General features: G+C 42.6%; 1 protein-coding gene across 1 annotated transcript; it reads left to right on the plus strand.

Moving 5' to 3' along the window:
* Nucleotides 1–233: 233 nt before the first annotated feature.
* On the plus strand, nt 234–15638 carry CPSF7 (cleavage and polyadenylation specific factor 7). Its single transcript, XM_007944902.2, has 8 exons — nt 234–287; nt 6526–6744; nt 7569–7672; nt 8039–8184; nt 10928–11342; nt 12112–12230; nt 14645–14813; nt 15476–15638. Exons 1-8 carry the CDS (start codon nt 234–236, stop codon nt 15636–15638), a joined length of 1389 nt encoding a protein of 462 aa, XP_007943093.1.
* Nucleotides 15639–21566: the final 5928 nt, after the last annotated feature.

Here is a 21566-nt window from a genome sequence, read left to right on the forward strand (position 1 = left end):
GAGCCTCGGCGGCCTGAGAGAACGGGGGGCGGTGCGAGGCCGGGGGCGGGGCGGGTGGGGCCGAGCCCGGGCTGCCGGGATGCTGCGTCTCTGGAGACGGGAGGTTGGCAACCCTGGCCCTCCTCCCGGCCCAGGACCCTCATGCCTTCTAACTTGTGCCCTTTTCTGGATACCGCAGTGGCACCTTTCTTTCTTCTTCTATTCTCCGGGCTCAAGCTCTCCCTTCCGGAGCCATGTCAGAAGGGGTGGACTTGATTGATATATACGCGGACGAGGAGTTCAACCAGGTGAGGGGCCGTCGAGAACTTTGTGATTTTCCTGCATCGTCTACGGAATCGTGTCCAGCTTCGGAATCAGTTCCAGCTGTGCCAGTCCTTGGGGACTTGCTAGGCCTGAACATTCCTTTATCTGGTGTTGGAGAAAAGTTACTAAAAAAACGAAATCCACTCCCAACCCAGCAAACTTCTCCAGGATGGACACTGGGAAGGGGTGATGGGGGAGGAAGCGGGAGGGGAGCTGTTGCATTGGGGTAAGTTGTAGTCGGTGTCGTGAGACTGTGTGTGGACTGCTGTATGGAAAGTGAATTTGCTCTGTGAATTTTCACCCAAATCACAATTTAAAAAAAAAAAAAAAAAAACTCCAGAAAAGTTGAGGAGAAGGAGGGAAAAGTTTGTTGAATAAGCATCGAACCAGGATGTGATGCATCACGGGGAGTACACTAAAAACTTTGCAAAGAGAAAGAAAGCTTTTATGTAAAGGAGTGGGTATATATAACTCATTACATTTAAGATAAAACTACTAATCTTATACTGTCTTTGTAGCAGAGTACCTAGAATTATGCCAGCCTCCTGTCAGGAAACTGGGAGCTAGGGGTGTACACTTTTTTGATGATTACATTTCAAAAGATGGCTCCTGGGTCCTTAAGGAAACATTCTTGACATGTTTTCAGAAAGGCAAAGATTTTGCCAGTACAAGTTATCTAAAGTGAATTTTGAAAATACAGGGGAGAAAAGGAGCCTCTTTTCCTTATTTTTCAACAGGAAGAATTCGGACATCTTATTTTTGATTTGTATTTTTCCTTAATACAGATCTAAAGTTTTCTCCCTTGTAGACACCTCCGAGACTACCATTGACTTCTTCCGCTTTATGTAATCTGAGCCTCTAGGCTTAATTTTAAAGGCTTGGATTTAAGAGCAAATAAAAATCAGGCTTAATTGAATGGTGCACCCACCTGTAGAACTTGCTCCCTCAGGAAGCCTGAGTTGGTTGAGTCTTCTCAAAGGCTAACCACACTGAAAAATCAGAATTCTGTTTGCTGTGGTATTCTTGATGCCAGTGTTGAAGATTTTCTCTCCTTTGCAATAATAACCTTATATTCAGTTCAGTTCTGAAATCTTGAGGTTAGATCTCAAGACTGCTTCAAAGTTTCTGTTTAAAACTTAATAAGATATTGTCTGGATTGTTTTCAGCACCATTCTGCTTGAGTAAACTGATTCTCCCCGTTGCCATCTTCCGATGGGTTCATGTAAGAACCGGGAAAGAGAATAAATGAATGGACTAGAGGAGGCAGGTGCCGTAGTTGTGTCCTGACTTTGATGTGAGGCAGCAGCAGAAGTTGATAATACTGTTTTTTCACTTAGCATAAGTTTACATTAAACAAATTTTAATACATTATGGTTTATCAGCATGGAAATGTTAATGCATACATCAGTCAATAGAATAGTATAGTGACCTCTTTATACCCATTACACAACTTTACCCATTACACTTTTATTTTAATTGTAAAAATATATATCACCAAGCATTTGCCATTTCAACTTTTTTTGCATGTGTGATCCAATGACTTTGTTTTCATCATGTTGTACAACCATCACCATTATCCACCAGTTACACTTGTTGATAACCGTTTTTCCTTAATCCTTAGGTGGAGTCATCTACGCATGGCTGTCAGGTGTTTTAAATACACACACGCACACACACACACAACTTAATTTCAAAAAAGTCAATTATTTATGAATAGATGAGAAAGACTTAGTATGTTAATTTAATTCCAAACCATTGCTTTCTTGAGTTGTCCATATTCCTTTGAATCCAGTTTCTTTTTGCAGGTTATGGCTTGTTTGTAGAAAAGTAGACAGCTCTCTTAGTTCCTTTTTGTCATCAGAAAAGCTGTTGTTAATTTTCTTGTTTGTGGGTTGATAGTGCTGCTGCTTCACTTTGGGAAATAGAATCCTCGACGCAGTTGTAGCCACATTCTGAGAAAATGATATTTCATTATATTATACAGGTTATATTACCTGTAGGCCGTAGAACAGAGGCCTTGTCTAATTGTCATAGCTCCATCATGGTAGAAGTTATTGGCCTCAATAATTTGTTCTCTGGTCTGTTTAGTTGGTCTCTTTAGGGCTTTTTACAGGTCTGAGGCAGCAATGGTTTGTGGAGCTCAGTTAATGTTTATTCTAGGCAGGCAGTATTTGATGCTGGGCAGGTTGAAGAAAGTGGAGATTTTGAATGTTTTATACCTTGTGGAAGGTGAAGGGAGGGTGCTTTTTTCCTTTTACAAAAGAGTTAATTTTGGGCAAAGCTGGTTTATTATAATCTGAAAGCTGTTAAAGACATGATAGAAACTCTGTCTGGCTAGGATTGTTAGAAGTAGTTATAGACTGAAGGCAGTCAGTACAGATTGAGTTTGAGAATATTTTAAGAGTGGTACTGATTGACCCCAGCTGGCCCATGCACAAGAACCCCCTGGTTCCCTCCTGTGTACTTTGCTCCCCAGGGAAAATGAGCACAGGCCTAGGTGGAGCCCTGTGGAGCTGACTCCTGGTCTCGTACAGCATGTGTCTCTCTCACAGAGCTCCATTACCCCTGTTACATGGGGAGTGCTGGGATTCACAACTGCTTTCTGGGGCTGTGGAGAGCAGGGCTGCAAAAGGGGGCTTAGAGTTGCTGCTCTGGCACGTGTTTTGTCTGTGCTCCTGCTGCTGAGAAAGGCTTTGCCTCGTACACCAGTGCCCTCCTTTCCTTCCTAACTTCACCAGGTATTTATTGAGCTACCTCTCTGGCAGCACTGCAGCAGGGCTGATGAGATAAAAGGGTAAAGCATCCCTGTACTTAAAGAGGTTCCAGTCTGTTGGGTGAGGATGATGGACAGTGACAGTGCAGAGTAACAATTAAATGATGGGAAAGTGGGTGTGAGGTGAGAACTGTGGAAATGATGATTGTAAAAGCACAAACCCTGATCGAGGCTACATTAAAGTTAAAAGAAACACAAATAGGTATTTAATAGGCTACTTTGATAAAAGTAAGTCCTATGCTTGTTACTTCCTGGATCAGCTATCAGGAAGCAGGAAATGGGGGAGGAATATGAAGCATAGAGGTGAAGAAGGTTTTGCTTAAGTCATGTAAGTTCTCTTTGAATTAATAAGTGGCAAGAAACCTTGTGAGATAATCACAGTTGTTCTGGAGCTGCTACTAAACACAAAATTCTTCCTGGAATGAAGCCTTCAACATCAGTGAATGAAAAACATTAGATATTTTACTTATGTAATTGTTATTATGTGCCATCGAGTCTGACTGGACTCATAGCAACCCCTCCTTGGGTTTCCAAGGTGATACCACTACAGTAGTAGATTGCCCAGCCTTCCTTCTAAGGAGTGGCTGGTGGGTTTGAACCGCCAGGCTTCTGGTTAGCAGTCAAATGCCTTAGGCACTGCGCTACCAGATCTCCTACTAATATAATTAGGTTTGTTTTAATCTAATACATCACTGAATAAATCACTGGCTCAGACCCTTATCTGTTTTTCCATCTTAAGAGTTGAAAAAGTGAAATGAATTTGTGGTCCCAGCAGATTTAAATCCAAATGCAATTTGATACCTTCAGTTCTTCAGTAGAACCCTCAGGAGGCCTGCCCTGTGCAGGAGAAGAGTGCTCACCACTTTGAACTGAGGCTCTATGGCCCAGAGAAGCCATTTGAATCTTGTGGATTTTGTATTCATTGCATCTTTTTTAAGTTTTTTAAAATGGATTCCATTCACCAGAGTACCCTCGGGATTGAGTCTACACCCACTGCCATTGAGTTGATTCCAAACTATAGTGACCCCCATTGAGTTTTCAAGGCTGTAAATCTTTAGTCGATTGCCCCATCTTCCTTGCATGGAGCGGCTGGTGCGTTTGAACCACTGACCTGGTTAGCAACCAAATGCCTTACCCATAATGCCACTGGAGCTCCTTACCCTGTTTTCTAAGGGGCTCCGAAATAGTAGATTGATTGCCTAGGCTTACAGGAAGGGAGATTTCCTTATGTGTTTGGTTTCAGAGCTGTCCAAATTGGCATATGTGTTCACCACCCAATTGTCAGTTTTGTATCACAACTTGTAGACAAACCTCTGTGTAATCACAGATTCTGTATAGAAGAAATCTTGACTTGGTTGTACTGATTATCCAAGATGATGTTTTTAAGTTCCATTTCAAAATCTTTGATTAAAAACAAGCCCTCCTCCCCCCCCAAAAAAAGCATGAAGTAGGGCTCTCTAAGGACAGAATCACATGACTTTGTGGTCCTTTCTCTACCTTGGACCATAGGATCCAGTCACCATGCCTGTGCATGAATGAATGAGTGATCGATCTAGTGTTATCCTGGCTTGAGACATGAGATCTGTGACATTTTACGGGGATTACTTCAGCACAGAGGTTTGTCAAATTCTTAGCCATAGCTGACTTGCCAAATTTGTTACCCACCCTGTACTCTCCTATGTTAGCTTCTGTCCCCATGCTTTACACACACACCCTTTTTAATACCAGATTCTTATTTATAGGTTTGACCATCTGGAACAGTCTTTGCTTATATGCCTCACTGATTTCTTCTTGTTAAGTTTTCTCTAAAAAGTTGACTCTTGTCATTATCTTTCTGCCTATATTTTTACAAAGCCCCTTTCCTCTGGGATTTTGTAGAGTTTTCATAACATTTGAAACTACATACATGTTATACATCAAATTACCCACATTGTCAGAACTGTCCAAGAGCATTCTCTTGGTATATGTGTTCATCCATTGTATTTCAGGTAGACTTCAGAGAAGCTGTAAGATTGTTTCCAAAGGTTTGTGATTTTAAAAGATTTAAAAGGTCTAAAAATGTATTTTGTAACAAGTCTCTTTAGTCTCAGTTTAGAATTAGTTCCTGTGATGATACTAGGAGCTCTGGTGGGTAGTGCCTAAGGCATTTGACGGCTAGCCAGAGGCTGGTGGTTCAAACCCACCAACCACTCCCCAAAAGGAAGGTTAGGCAGTCTGCTTCCATAGTAATACTGCCTCGGAAACCCAAGGAGGCATCGCTATGAGTCGGATCTGACTAGATGGCAGTGTGTTTGGTTTAGTTTTTTGTGGTGATATTGGAGGGAGAAAATGACCATTGACACTGTCTGTCCTGACTTCATTAGAGGCATTAGAGGAACTGTTTCTTCAGGCAGTAGACAAGTTACCTAACTTAGGTGCCTCCTTTATTCCCAATAAGATGAATGAATTGTAGGTTCCCTCAAAACACTGAACTAAGAATCATTGTCCTCTTGGCAGTACCATTCTTTAGTACTTTTTGAATGCTTTGGAAAAATACTTGTCTGATCCTTAAAAAGGTATCTCTGAGATTAATGATATTGCAAAATCCAATTCATTAACGTCCCTTTATAATAGGTCTTGTGGTTTTAAGGATTTGGGTATCTATTAATACATCACAGCCAAAATTTATATTTCCTACGCCTTCCAGAATACACATTTATATTGTAAATGCTTACTGTGGCACAGCTTGGGTTGTGGGTGTTTGTCCTGTTTTCTGATCTTTATATTTTAGAGAACTTTGTTTCTGTTTGTGTATCATTGAACATCTCTGGTATTGCTCAAAGATGTTTCCTTTACAAGTATCAGAGAGATTGGGTCTGAATGTCATTTGAGAAATACAATTTGGAGAAAAAGCCCCACAGTTATTCCCTTCTCTTTTATTGCTTTGTATGTTTCCTTGATGGTGGTTAGAAAGATGGGATTGTGAAGTGATACAGTTTAAATTGGGAAGCTTTTTTAAATCTGGTTGTCTAGAGTAAGGGTGAGGATAGGATACATTGTTTCATAAAACATTTGTAGGGTTTCTAAGTAAACTAGAGTGAAGTAGGGGCATACCTGGTTTTATTGTGCTTCAGGGGTAATGCATTTTTTACAAATGGAAGGTTTGTGGCAACCCTGCCTGAAACAAGGCTGTCAGTGCCATTTTTGCAACAGTGAGTGCTCAGATGGTGTCTCTGTCACATTTTGGTAATTCTCACAATGTCTCAAACTTTTTCATAATGGTGTTGTATGCTTTTAGACAACAGTATGGTGTAACTGTAACTTTTTTATACTCTGGGAATCCAAAAAAATTTGTGTAATTCATTTTATTGTGGTGGTCTGGAACCAAACCTGAATCTCTGAGATATGCCTGTAGAGTGAACAAAAGGAAAGAATTGCAAGCCCACTTTTGCCAACCCCTCATCTTTTAGGACCCAGAGTTCAACAATACAGATCAGATCGACCTGTATGATGATGTGCTGACGGCCACCTCCCAGCCCTCAGATGACAGAAGCAGCAGCACTGAGCCACCACCTCCTGTTCGCCAGGAGCCATCTCCCAAGCCCAACAACAAGACCCCTGCAATTCTGTACACATACAGTGGCCTGCGTAATAGACGAGCTGCTGTCTATGTGGGCAGCTTCTCCTGGGTGAGCATAGGCAACCAGAAAGGCCTATGGGTGGGCTGGAGGGAGTGTGCTGGGAGGTGATGACATTTTCAGACACCACGTTGTTGCACTGTTTTGTGCTCTGATGGGGTTGGATTTCTTTTTCCTGGGATCAGGTTGGATTGATCTCTGAAAGAGAACTATCCTGAAGACGTACTGGTGCTGAAGGAAGCAATGATTAAGTGGGTAGTTGCTTTTTCTGCCATATCGTTACTGCCCCTGACCCTGGGGCTTTATGTCTAGCAGGGTCATCTGTGGGACGAGATTTCAGAGTGAACACCTTGAACTCTTGGTGGTCATTAGATGGTCCTGTGATAATGGATAATGGTGGGTGACGGGGACCAAAGACCTTGCTAGCTCTAGTGCACTCTGGGTAGGTGGTGACTGTTGTTCTGCAAAAGTTATTATCTAACATGTTTGGGGCTGGTGGGGGGTGGTTTTCCAAATTAAATATATATACTGAAACTGAAGGGAAAGTTTCTGGCAGTGGCCTGCACTAGCCTATCAGATCATAATTTAAAGCTGCTGGTAATCAGTGTTGGAATTGATGGCACATGGCAGTCAAAGTGAATGGGGGTTTTAATCTTAATTTCTAAAGATGGGATTTGGGGAGGGGGTGGGTGGTTTGGAGTTCTTTATTAAGTGAGAACAATAAGAAAAGCTCATGGTCATTGAAATAATTGCTAGGCTTTTGGGAGGCACGTTGTGACTAGATCTTAGGTTTAGAGGACAGGTTGGGACATTCTGGGTAGGGGGAGGGTTTGTAGCTCTTGACATTTCTTCCTTTTCCATCTTAATGGCCCCAGTGGACTACAGACCAGCAGCTGATCCAGGTTATTCGCTCTGTAGGAGTCTATGATGTGGTGGAGTTGAAATTTGCAGAGAATCGAGCAAATGGCCAGTCCAAAGGGTGAGGTCTGGGTTTGAGAAGCCCCTTTTCATTTGTAATTGTTGGGATAACAGATGTGCATATTCCGATCCAGGTTTTTATCTTTTCCTTCCTGACCCAGTTTATTGCCTTGGTTGGCAAACCACCTCAGAGTGGGGATGTAACTGCAACGTAGTAGAAAATCTATCCATTGAGAGGCAAAGAAAACTGATTTTTGATTGCAAATGAGAAGATTACAGGCTGATGCCCTTTTGTTACAGTTTTCTGTATGTTTTTATTAATAGCAAGATAGTGTTTGCTTTACCAATTTTCATTAAGTGTAGAAGAGAATTTATTACTTTCGGTTGTCTAGTAGATCTCATTTGGTTTTTATTTTTCTTCTTCAAGGTATGCTGAGGTGGTAGTAGCCTCTGAAAACTCTGTCCACAAATTGTTGGAACTTCTGCCAGGAAAAGTTCTTAATGGTGAAAAAGTGGACGTGAGGCCAGCCACCCGGCAAAACCTGTCACAGTTTGAAGCACAGGCTCGGAAACGTGAGTGCGTCCGAGTCCCAAGAGGGGGTACGTGGAGACCATCTGTATGGATTGGGGGAGGTTTGCGGGTGGCTTTCTGTGGTGTGGGCTTAGCCTACAATGGGGGAGTGGTTGGGGTGATGGGTAGCAGCATGCTTAACAGGGAGGAGCATAGAACGGGGAGTCAGGTGGGTTCAGGTTGTAGTTCACTGTGTCCCTAACCTTAAGTCACTTTACTGAGTGGAGCCTGTTTTCCCATCTGAATTAGATACCTGATGGGTAAAGTACCTGCCAACTCTAAATTTTGTGTTTTTATATGACAATCAATGTGCAGTAGTTGGACTTACCTGACACGTTCTGCATTATAATTTAGAAATCGTTTACATAGGAAATAAATGTCTATAAATTGTCAAGAAGTAGCCACCCTAAAATGTAACTAAGGTAAAGATGATTGTAGTCTTGTCATGAAGGTACATTGGAAGCGTGGTCTGCAAGGAATCAACCAAAAAGAGAGTTGAAGAATAAGAATTTAAGTGTTACTCCAGCATTGTCCAGGGGAAGGGGTTGCCTTTCAATTACTAAATATTTTGGTCTGCTTGGCAAGTGTATCCCATCAGTAAAGAAAGTTGTATCATACTACTGTAGCTTGATGATAGCATAGCTTAGGTTCATCTTACTCCTTTTATTCTTACTCTCTACTTGTCAAGCAACCTTCTGATAACTAATTTGGTTTCCAACTAGGCTCTCCTATTGGGAAGAGAATGCGCTGACCAGCTGACACAAGTATTCTGGTCTGCTTGGCAGTTACATTTCTCATTGTAAATTAATAAATTGGCATTCTGGTTTATGAATCAGTGTCTTGTGAATTTGGTTAGTGTAAATCAGTCTCCTAGGGTCCAGTCACCACAGGTGAACTGACAAAACTTGAGTTTCTGAACCCGTGAAACTTAAGAACAGACCTTGGAATGTCCTGACATCATAAGGTGCGGTATCCCTGCAAGGCCCTGCCTGAAACAGTGAGCCGCTCTTACCTTCCTGTTGCCACAGTGGGGCGATGGCAGAGCTTCATCACCTACTGCTGTCGTTGATTGGGTCCTGTATTGATTGGGTGGCAGCATGGCAAAGCAGCTTGCTGAGCAGCTGTCTCTTGTTAGCTAGATTGAGAGCCTAGATGGGTGTGATGCAAGCTCCACCAATACCCTCTTCTTCCTTGACAACTTGAATTTTTAAGTGCTTTCCATTTCAGTCTTTATAATTCAGCCTTCTTTACTTTCCTGCCTATGATGTATACTTTTGCATTGATTTGGGGTAGCATTCCTACCTCCACTCTCCTGTTTATTCCTTGGTGTTTCTTTTCTCAGCTGAAATGATGGGAGTGACTGAGTGGTAGTTTTCTCCTCTGTCACATTGATGGGCTTGGGCTCTGTTATTTCACAAAGTGTTCCCTGCTTTAAAAATGGTTGCTTCTCTTGGGACATGTAGCCATAGCTACGAAACAGAAGCCTTGCAGATGTAGGAACAGCGGCTGGTAAATGGTTCACTTTCAGAGTCACACTTCCCTTACACAATTCTTCTTTCTTCCATTTGAGAGACCTTTGAGAAGTGAAGAATAAGAGCATGTTATGACAGGTGCTAGCCAAGAATAAAGATAGTAGAGACACCTGGATAGATGACAAGGTGATTCGTTCCCCCTTATGCTTTCATCAGGAGTTGGGGTTGGCTAACAAGTTTTAGTTTAAGGAACACTCTTCTTTCTCTCCACACTGAACTTCTACTTCCAAGACTCTGTGATCATGGTCATCAGTTCGATTTTATGTTAGCTGGGCTTAGAGTAGACTCTGAAAGTAGAGTGAGGGAACATGTTTAATCAAGAGACTTGGCAGTGTCAGATGCCATGCTCCCAGACAATACAAATGTGCCCACCACCATCCTAGCATGCTATGATGATGGTCCCAGTAGACTGCCTTGTAGAGCAGGGGTCTGGCCATTGAAATGGAGTGGAGTTCCCTAGATTTGAGACATGCTTTCCACCTAGGAGTCCCTCCTATCAGCTGTGTGCTGTCTCCTTCTCTGAGCAGATCTTTTCTTGGCTTCTCACACGTTTTCTCTTCATTCTCACTTGTCCTCCAGTCTTCTGCTCTTCATGTGTGTGTGTTCCCTACTCCAGTGGCCAGTTTATATGTGGATGCAGGGAGTGTCATCCATCCTCTGTGTCACCCCTCTCCCCTAGCCCCAAATTCCCTGCCTACGGTGCTGCAGCAGGAGTCAGTCAGTCAGTGCGTGTCTAAGGAGAGAGCCCCTGAACCCTTTCCAAGAGACTTGGGATTTCAACTAAGTTGAATCCAGCTAAGTAGCAATGAACACACTTCTCATGACTTATTAGGTTCCCCTTGCATTTAAAAATAAAGATAGATTAAATGTGTTCTGAAGCACTTTGAGAGTTCTGGATGAAAAGCATATTTTGACAAATAAGGTTGAGAATGTATTGTTTATGGGACTATATTGGTTTTGCTTTTGGTTTTTTAACTTTTGATTGTGATGTGGGTGAGAGTTTACAGAACCCATTGGTTTTCCATCTAACACTGGGTCTGTATTGTAACTAACCTTTTCTCTAAGGCCAAAGAAAGGGCAGTAGATGATTGATCTTCTTTCTCAGCTACTGGAGTCACCTTCTTCAGTATGGTATCAGATGACTTTATTGAAGGATGAGCTGGGCCCATGTCTAAAGCCTGGGCAGTAACATTATTTCTGTTTTACTTCATAGGAATACCTCCACGGGCCCACTCCCGAGATTCTAGTGATTCTGCTGATGGACGGGCCACACCCTCTGAGAACCTCGTACCCTCGTCTGCCCGTGTGGATAAGCCCCCCAGTGTGCTGCCCTACTTCAATCGCCCTCCTTCAGCCCTCCCCCTGATGGGTCTGCCCCCACCCCCAATTCCACCTCCACCACCTCTCTCCTCAAGCTTCGGGGTCCCACCTCCTCCTCCTGGCATCCACTACCAGCATCTTATGCCCCCCCCTCCTCGATTACCTCCTCATCTGACTGTACCCCCCCCTGGGGCCATCCCACCTGCCCTTCACCTCAATCCAGCCTTCTTCCCTCCGCCAAATGCCTCTGTGGGGCCTCCACCAGATACTTACATGAAGGCCTCTGCACCCTATAACCACCATGGCAGGTAAGGACTAGCTTCTTGTATTCAAATCTGAACTAGGTATAGTAACGTAGACAGTGTTAGTGTTTTTTCCCTGAGGAAGTAAGCGCCGAATCTTGTGCTTTCCCTTGTGGGATATCTGTTGTCATAGTGTTGTGGTCTGGGAAATAGTTTACCATCTATTTGTTAATGTCTTTTATTTGGTTTTCTGTTTGCATTTTACACACTTGACCCAAGCTGTATCTTTTGATAGCCCGTTCAAGGAGCTTGATTAAATTGAGCGCCTTAAGTGGCTATTACGAATGCTGCATGATATCTAGCACTGCTGGGTCATGCCAGAATTACAAAAGTACATGCCATGAGTCCTATCCTGAAGAGAAGATACACACATAAAACACATGAACAGTCTGAGAGCCATTTGAGACATTATACGGTAGAGCACAATTAAATAACAGTACCATAAACCCCAAACCAAAACCAGTGCCATCACCTTGATTGCAGCTATTGGAGACCCCACGTGATACAGTGTGAAACTGCTCCACAGGCTTTTCTTGGCTGTAGTCTTTATGGAAGCTGTTCACCAGGGCTTTCTGCCACAGAGCTACTGAGTGGGTTGGAAGCTCCAACCTTTAGCAGCTGATTGCAAACCACTAGCTCCACCCAAAGACCCTAACAGTACTATAGAATACGCCCCATCTCCGTTAACTCCTCGTCTGGCTATGCCTCCCCCCAGGGCCCTCCTACATGCACACAAAGGGTATGGACAATCAGGAATGGTATTCTCTCTCTGCAGCAGAGATTCAGGCCCTCCATCCTCTACGGTGAGTGAAGCAGAATTTGAGGAGATTATGAAGCGAAACAGAGCAATTTCCAGCAGTGCCATTTCCAAAGCGGTATCTGGAGCCAGTGCAGGTAATTCACACATACCTATGCTGCTTTCCCCTTACCTTTATTTTTTCCCATTGTTTTATCATTACCATTGGCAAGAAGTTCAACCAGATAAAGTTGGAGTCCTGTTAAGACTCTCAAGAGAGGTTTATTTTGAAGAGCAGTAAGTGGCCTATTTCTTGGTTTTGCTGAAGCTTTGATGTTATTTCTTTAATGTATACCTTAGACCTGCCTCACAAAACCAACTGATAAAAGATAATTAACTAACAAATAGCTTTTGATTGCCATATTTGTAGTAGAATGAAATTCCTTCATTATGTAGCTCTTGATTCAGTGTAGTGACCGCAGTGGGTCTCAAAACCAAACTCACTGTCGTTGAGCGCCCTCCTTGGGTTTCAGAGGTGGTGTCACTATGGAAGTAGATTGCCCAGTCTTCCTTCCAAGGAGTGGCTGGTGGGTTTGAACCACCAGCCTTCTGGTTAGCAGTCAAATGCCTTAGGCACTGCACCACTGGAGAAGTTGGTCTAGTGCCAAGTATACAGGTTTTTAGGAATGATGGTTCACTAGACAGTGTTTTGATATGGAGTAATCTACATTTGGGAGTCTAGGCAGAACTGGTGGCCTCCATGTAGTCTGTTCTAGAAAGAGGCAAGAGTGTTGAGCATCATCTTAAGACATAAACCCCTACAGTTAACTTTTGCCCTGCTCTCAGTGCTAGGTGGGTAGAAAACCAGTAGCTATGATTCTGGGACCTCTAGGTACAAAATCTTTGGTTCTCAAGAAAAGAGAATGTAAAGTCCAGGGTCCTGGTCCCAGGTTCACAGTGTGACAGTTGTCATAATCCAGTTCTTCCCTTCCAGTGAACTTGATACCTCTTACATGCATGTGGAATGTCAGATCTCTTAGAAAATAACCCTAACTTGTTTTCTATACTTTCGTATCTTTGGCTGTAAATCACAAAGTAGATTAAGGACAGGAAGTCCATGTTTTCTTCAGGTTTTTTTTTTTTCTGCCAGAAAACCTTAATTGACACCTGAATCTTTTTAAATTAAAAAAGTGATACATGCTCATTGCAACAAGTCAACTATTGAGAAGAATTTTACAAAGAGAATAATCAGTGTTCCTGCTTCTCTGCCAGTCCCTTCACACTGAGATCATCGATAACAGGATCTCTCTCTCCCTCCATCCCTTTCTGTTATTCAGACTACGAATAGTTATTGAGGGCCTCCAAAACACAGAGAAATCCCTACTCTTGTGGAGCTGATGTCCTGGTGTTGCTGACTGCCATAGGATCATAGAGCTCCTGTTCTTATTTCCTTGCACAGAAAAGCAACCAATCCTCATTTTCACTGGACTGCTATCCAGATGCATGCTTTCCTTGTGTTATTGTCTGTCTATAATGCTCTTGACTCAGCTTGGAAAAGCATTATTATAGGCAGGTACTCACCCTCTAGCCTTTAGTCTCTAACCTTGAGTTAGGCATTTAGAAATGAAGGAGCTAATTCTTGATAGCAACATTTTTTTTTTTAGTTTATATTCATATTATAATTAACGTACATTTATAGTATAATATATAATCTGTTGTATGTGTATGTACATATAAATCAAATTGGAGAAGAAACATACATTAATTAAAATACATGTTTAAAAATAATTCAGACAGAAATATGTAAAGTTAAAAAATGAAAGTTGTCTATACAAAGACTACCAATCCAAGTCCCAACAGGACTGCTTTTTCCAATTTACTATATGTTTCTCTATATTTTTTTTCAGTTTATATAATTTTGAATTTTTTTTCTTTTTTACCAAAATTGTTGCATCTTGTTTTTTTCAATTAATATATTTTAGACATCTATTGTGTCAGTATATATTATCTAACATTTATTGAGCCCTCATGTGTGCTTGGTACTGTGCTAAGCCCTTTAGTGGATTACTTTGTTTACATACAGATTTATCTCATGCTTTTTAATAATTATGTAATATTCTGTAGAACCAACATTCCAGATTTTTTTTTTTATGTAGCCACATCCTATTGAAGGAGCTTAACATTGTCTCCAATTTTGTAATATAACAATGCTGAAACAAACACACTTAACCAGAGATATTTGTAAGCAGAAGTAAAATATATATATATAGTAAAATTGCTGGGTTGAAAATAAACACATTGTTGTTTTGGTAGCTGTTGTAAAATTGCCTTTGGACAACAAGATACAGTTTGTACATCTCCTAGCAGTATCTGAAAACAACTTTCTGGTTCCAGACCATTGGAATATAGGTGCCATCCAGTTTTATACCTATCTCTTCTGCCTTGTTCATTTTACCTTGGTTCTATGGGACAGTTAGTTACTCTTGCTTTGTGTCCTTCTGGGTTTTCCTTTTGGTCCAGTTTGTTTACTGCCTCTGCTCACCCTTGGCTTTTTCCATCCATTCCCTGTTAGGGGATTACAGTGATGCAATTGAGACACTGCTCACAGCCATTGCTGTTATCAAACAGTCCCGGGTCGCCAATGATGAGCGTTGCCGTGTCCTCATCTCCTCTCTTAAGGACTGTCTTCATGGCATTGAAGCCAAGTCCTACAGTGTAGGTGCCAGTGGGAGCTCTTCCAGGTGAGTGGCTGATTGCTTTGTTGGCCTACCAGCCCTGATTGGTACTCTTCCTGGAATTGGCAGGTAGGGGGAGGAAAGGAGTCCATGGTACTTGGCAAGGATCTGGCTGAAAAAGTGGACTTAGCCCTCATGTCTTTAAGAACTTAAATCAAACACATTTCCTTAGTAAGTGTTGTAATGTCAGGAGTCTGTGGAAGGTAGGCTGTGGGCTCATTTTAGGAAAAAAAGACTGCTATAAATGGTTAAGAACATGAGCTTTGGTCCCACAGGCTTAGATTGTAATTCCAATTCTGCTGCTGATTGCCTGCCTGTAAGACCTTGAGGAGGTCACCCAACTTTCCAAGACTCGTTTTTTTCTCATACTTAAATTTTTGAGACAATAGTAGTATTTATCTTACAACCTATGGTGAAGATCAGGTAAGATAATGCACGTAAAGCCCGTAGCACCATGCCTGATACACAGTGAAGATCTCAACAAGTTTAGCTGTTAGTATTTCCCTAAAACAAGACTAGGCCTCAAAGAGCTAACATTTTTAAGACAGATGGGCACATGGTAGAGTAATGATAGAACAGTGGTTTAGATAAATAATGGAAAACACCAAAACAAACTCTTGGAAAGCATGTGGTCAGCTCTAAGTGAGGCTGAAGGATCTTTCTGACAGGAAAAGACACCGGTCCCGGGAGAGGTCACCTAGCCGGTCCCGGGAGAGCAGCAGGAGGCACCGGGACCTGCTCCATAATGAAGATCGGCATGATGACTATTTCCAAGAGAGGAGCCGGGAGCATGAGCGACACCGTGATAGAGAACGGGACCGGCACCACTGAGAAAGGTGGGACCCTCTCCTGGCTCCCAGATGAGCTTATCATGAAGGAAAATGGATGGTGAAGATCTCTTGGTTGCAAGCGTGTGTGTTCTGTCTGTCTGTCTGTCTCTCTCTCATTTTAAAACAGATCAAGGGGATGGGAGGATTTTGGGCTTTAGGTAACTGAAAGTTCAAGAGGGGAAATTTCCTGCTTGCTTGTGGGGAGGCTCACTGTTGGATGGATTTGAGATTAAGTGGTTATGCTTGTTTCGTGACAGCCTGAGCAATAACATAGCATATCTAAGCAATAACATAGTATAATGGCTAAGAGCATAGAGTCCAGAAGCAGAAAACACTTCCAGTCACAGCTCCGCCACTTGGGAGCCACATTACTTTCTGCCTGTCAGTTATATCTCTGTAAATGAAAATACATGTAAAAGCAACTGTCTCACTGAACTGCTGACTGTTTGGTGAGATGGTCCATGTAGAACATTTAGCATTCAGCGCGCTGGCACATAGTAAATTTTCTGTAAATGTTAAACATTGTCATTATCAATATTATATCTTAACCCCACCAAACTTTCAAGGGGAAAAAAAAGCAAGACAGAAAAGACTGCCTCCTTGTTTTGAATGTGCAATGTTAATGATTTTGAGTAATGACTACTAAAAACAAACAAACTCACTTCGGCTGAGTTGATTCAACTCATAGTAACCCCTCCTTGGGTTTCTGAGGCAGGCGGTATCACTACGGAAGTAGTGCTATGCTACCAGAGCTCCTGACTATTAAAAAGATTTTGAAGATTGGAATACTTTAGTCTGAGAGGAGATAGGGATCTTAACATTGTCTTTAATAGCTTTAGAGACTATGTGAAGGATAATCAACTTCAAAGAATTTTTTGTTTTGAAAACTTATTGACAGTGATTCTTTTTTTTTTTTTTTTTAGTAAAGCAAAAGCAAGCATGTTGGGTGTGATACTTACGTTATTAACTCAGGTCACTGAAAAGGTCATTCAGGGCTGATTGGCTCCGGGGACTGCCACTGTGTCATCAGAACACTCTGCATCTCTCGCTCTGCTTTTCTCTGCCATTTTATTCTCAGGCAGGCTCCATATTGAGGACCTCCAGTGGCTCCAGATTATGTCCCTTTAAGTAATATCCCACCAGCCTAGCAATTCCAACTTCAAGACAGCTTATAGCAAAGAATGTTTATAGTGAATAAGCAAGAGTAGTTGTTGACTCTCTTTCTGTGGAGGTCTTTAAAAGTAGGCCAGACTCTGGCCGAGATGGTCTGTTTGTGGTCCCTAGAGGTAGGAGAGCTCTGGTGGCATAGTGCCTAAGGTGTTTGACTGCTAACCAGAGGTTGGCGGTTCAAACCCACCAACCACTCCTCAGAAGGAAGATTGAGCAATCTACTTCGGTAGTGATACTGACTTGGAAAGTAAAGGAGGGGTCGCTATGAGTCGGACCTGACTTGACGGCAGTGAGTTTTTAGACGTAGTTGCATGACCCAGGTGACTTTGGGATATCTTTCGATACGTGCTTACAGACATAAAAAGTCTTTAAGAATCCCAGTGCATTCTGGAGGTAATCATGATGGTTTACCAGTTTGATTGGTCTGCGGTTGCTAAAAGGACTTAGGGGCAGCATCTTCTGACCTCCTTCAGTCTCACAAGGAGAAAACAGAATCACCATCAGCAGCCCAAGGCTTATTGCTATAAGGCTAGACAAACTGCCAGTCATCTTCAACCTTTTCTTAATTCTGACACCAGCTGCTGTTCCTCCCACTACCTCTCCACTGGGTTTGATAATTCTTTGCAGTGGACACACAGAACTCACGGACAATACTCACAATTATGGGGTTTATTAGGGAAGCAACAGGCTACAATTCAGGTTCAGGAACATGCTCAGAATACAGTTCTTCAATCAGAACAGTCTCCCCCCTGCTACACCCTTAGGCATGCCTCTCTAACCCGTGGTCTCTTGGCCTGGCCTCTGCCCTGCTTGGACAAGTGTTAGAAAGTTCTTTTAGCTCTGGTGACGGACACACTTATGTGCACCCCACTTCACCAGCAAGCTTCCTGCCCAAAGACACTCATCTTTCTCACTCTGTGGGCCAAGTAAGCCTACAACTCCTATCTCTTGGTTCCACTGCTGCTGTTTTCTCTGCTGGGTGTCTCTCTGCCAGGTGTCTCTGCCAGAGAGGTCTAGTTCAGGGATCTCGGGTCCAAGGACACACTCCACTCCACCTCCAGTTCTTCTCTCTTGATAGCAGTGAGATTCCCCCTTTCTGCCTCTAGGAAGGCTCATATTAAGCCTGGTAGAGTGACAAAACTAACCAATCTCAACATCAGAGTTCTACACACCTTATTTTCATGGTCCCACCCTGTAATCTGGTGGGAGTTACAAAGACTATGGCTAGAAAAGCCATACGAGCAGTACTGGTAATTAAGGAGGGTGAGAAGTCACTAGTTCTGTTTGTGTATCTTTATTGATGTGGGTTGGATAGTGGATGACTAGATGAAGAAGGAAAAAGAAACCCTCCCTACCCACTGTGAGTCCTATAGTTCCTGAGGTATAGCTGGATCGTACACGGTTAGAAAATTCTGCAGTGTTTTCCCTAGTGTCAACCTACTCACAAACAAGAAAATTCTTGTTATGCTATTTAGCTATTGTCCTCCCCTTTGTTGTTTGGCATTACCTACCAAAAACATAAATAAAGTTAGAGCTAGGAGTTGTCTCTGACTTCTAGGAAGCAAGTGGAAAGGTGAGAAGTTTACTAACATTTTTTACTTACCTCTTTTCTCTGTTCTTGGGAGCTCTAGTGGCATAGTGTCTAAGGCATTTGACTGCTAACCAGAAGGTTGGCAGTTCAAACCCACTAGCCACTCCTCGGAAGGAAGATTGGTCAGTCTACTTCCGTAATGATACCCCCTTAGAAACCCAAGGAGGGGTCTCTATGAGTCAGTAGCGACTTGACGGCAGTGAGTTTTTTAGTTTTCTCTGTTCTTAAACCTCTTGTTTATTCCACAGAAATCTAAAATGTGGGACATCTTGAAATCTAGGATAACTCATTTAGAATCAGTAAGTTGAGTGAGTTTTAGGACGTGCCCACCTATCCAGGCTCAGGGTAAAAAGCACACTAGTATAAATGGAGCCCACAGACTTCTTTGACCTAAGTCACTGAGAGTAATCAAGAGACCTCACATCGGTATTTGGTCCGGTCTCATCTCTGCAGCAGTAGCAGCGTTTCACTTTTCTTGTTCGAGCTAGCAAAATGTTAGTATTGCTTGTGGGTCCCACCCCACCACCCCAGTCCTGTAGCCTACAGTGTGTCTTATGGAGTTAGCTGGGATAACATGACCAGGGAGGTGTTCTTGACCACGTAGAATATGAATCATAGTCTCTGGAGCCACGTTCAGTTTAGTAATTAGAACATACACCTGCATGTCCGTTTTTACTGGCTTTGCTGCTATCAGCTTTAAACAGGGAAATTATCAGTGAGATCCATTAATCACTTGCACTTTGGAGAGTGAACATCTCTACTTGACACTTCAGGTGTCATGCTGTATCATTTTTTCCACCTGTAAAACAGACTGTTTCTTCTGTTAGGAGGGTGACTCTGGAAGTCATGTAATCCAATAGCCTCCAGAAAAGTTAACCTGTCTAATGTGGGTTTGTAACAAGATGAGGAACATGAATTCTGAGGCAGGTTTTCCACTTCCCGACTTTTCCTGATCACCCCTTACATATACCAGTTATTCTGTCTTTGTCCTGGAAAAGAGCTAAATTAGACACTCAGCAGATTTCTCACATTCTCATTGAAAGGACTTTCCATTCTATCTGCAATACCACATTGTGACTTAGGAGGCTTCACGTTGGGAAAATGGTCTGTGGTCCTCATTTCTTTGAGAGAATTTAGTTTTGCAAGCTCATTGTACAGTGACTTTTCCACTAGAAAATAGTAGACTTACATTGTATGGATGGTTGATCCCTAAGAGTGATAGGTGTGTTCTGTCTAGAGGCAGCAACAGAACAACCTTCATCTGTCCCCCTTCATGACACAGCCATGACACAGTGGCTGACTGGCCACTGCAGGAGTCTCTGCTTCTTTGTGATCTCAAGCATCACCACCAAAAATGTTGTCTGGAGCCTTAAGGATTGGCCTACTAGTCCTGCTGTAGTGACTTCTCTTTGTGTACGTGTTATCGTCTGTGTCATGTTTTGCAGGGACAGTTGACAAATTACATCCTTTCCAGGGTGTAAATGTGTATTTTTTGGAGTTTGAGGATGTTCTTAGGTAATCTGTGCCTTTGGTTTTTGTAGTTCTCAGCTGTGTTAGTTGTGTTGTTGTTTTAGGACATTATCGTACTCAAAAGAGTCATTCTCACCCTATTCCTATACTTCTGATTCATTGAAAACTGAGCTTTTCAAAATTTGATCTGTCCAAAGAGTCAGAAATCCTAATGGTGTAAAATTGAGAAGACACTGAGGCCCTCAGCTTTTCCTTAGGAAAAATGGGACAAATACCTGCCTGCTTAGGTGTTAAGAGAAGCCACAAGGCTGACGCTGTAACAGATTCTGAGGGTCCCAAACTGAAAAGACTTAGTGCCATTTCAGCTTGTGGGCAGGTCGGCAGCATGTGGATGTGTCTCTGTCTTGGATAGCTCTTCGATTGTGTGCCTGTTATGAGGGCTTTTCGTGGAAACACATGTACGAAGGCTGAGCATTTGCATAGGCTTTTGCCAGGTTGGGCATTAGTAGAACTTCTAAGCCTAAGTTTAATTCCTCCTTTTCCTTTTGACTATTAGTTCTATTTAACATAGGATCACTGTCAGACTGCCCAGGCCACCACTGGCAGGTTGATATTGCAGCATTGGGACAGAGACTGAGTGTCCTAGGAGCCTAAGTTTAATGGCAATGTCGCAAGTAGCTTAACAGTCCCTTACTGTTGGGCAAAAGTTCTTAACTTTAGGTTTCTCTGATAGTGAGTACTTATTATTTCCTTTCACTTCTATGCTCTGCTTCCTGTTCTTTTCTAGCTAGGCCATGCCTGCTTTGTGTTAGGATGCTTCTGGGTCCCTCACCCATGACTGCCATCTGGGGAAAGACGTAATCTCGACTTTTAGTATAACCTAGAACATCTCTGGCCGTGTGCGTGTGTGCTCACACACATACTCACAAGGACACAGCTTACAATCTGTGGTAACCAGGCTTCTTGAAAAGGAACAGTTGAGGCACTTCCTGTGTGTGTGTGTGAATGCTTCCTGCTGGGCCTAAGATGTTAGGGGTTAATTGCTTTGGTTATGTACACACTTGCTTTCTTACCATGGTACCTCCCATTGCCAGATTCTCTGCTCTGTTAAGGTAAGGTAAGACATTCAGAACAGAGTTGCTGAACCATATTTAAACTCACCATGCTTCCTTCTAGCAGCTTTTCTTGAAATGTAATTGTTTCCATACTTTTCTAGCCAAAGTCTCCTTTTCCATCAGATTGCTTTCAGAGACCTCATTTCATGGTCTGTTTTTCTCCTAATGTTAAAAGTGAGACGGCATTGTTGCTTCTTTTTAACTCATTGCGGGGAAACTGTTGGTGCTCTTTCAGAATGTCCCTGACAGACCAGGCTTGCATTCTCCCTTTCAGTCTACATCCCTGCTGCTTATGGTGTAACTTTAGGAAATACCAGTGTAATTCACACAAGCAGCTGCTGACCAGAAAGTAACCTGTAACTTACGCTTTCTTTCCTCTCTTCTGATGTTCTCATTGCAGGAGTCTGGTTGGAAGCAAATGTTTTTTTAAATGGACTTACATCTCCTCACCTTGATCAGGACTAAAGGACGGAGGCCGCTCCACCCTTTCCCCTTCTTCAAGCCCCTAACTCCCTCCAGACACCCAGGGAATACCCTCTGCCCCACAGGATTGAAGATTGCTTGGCAGCCCTCCCAACCCCAC

This window comes from Orycteropus afer, unplaced genomic scaffold, assembly GCF_000298275.1.
Source record: "Orycteropus afer afer isolate SDZICR_OR568_19922 unplaced genomic scaffold, OryAfe1.0 scaffold00130, whole genome shotgun sequence".
Classification (NCBI taxonomy): Eukaryota; Metazoa; Chordata; class Mammalia; order Tubulidentata; family Orycteropodidae; genus Orycteropus; species Orycteropus afer.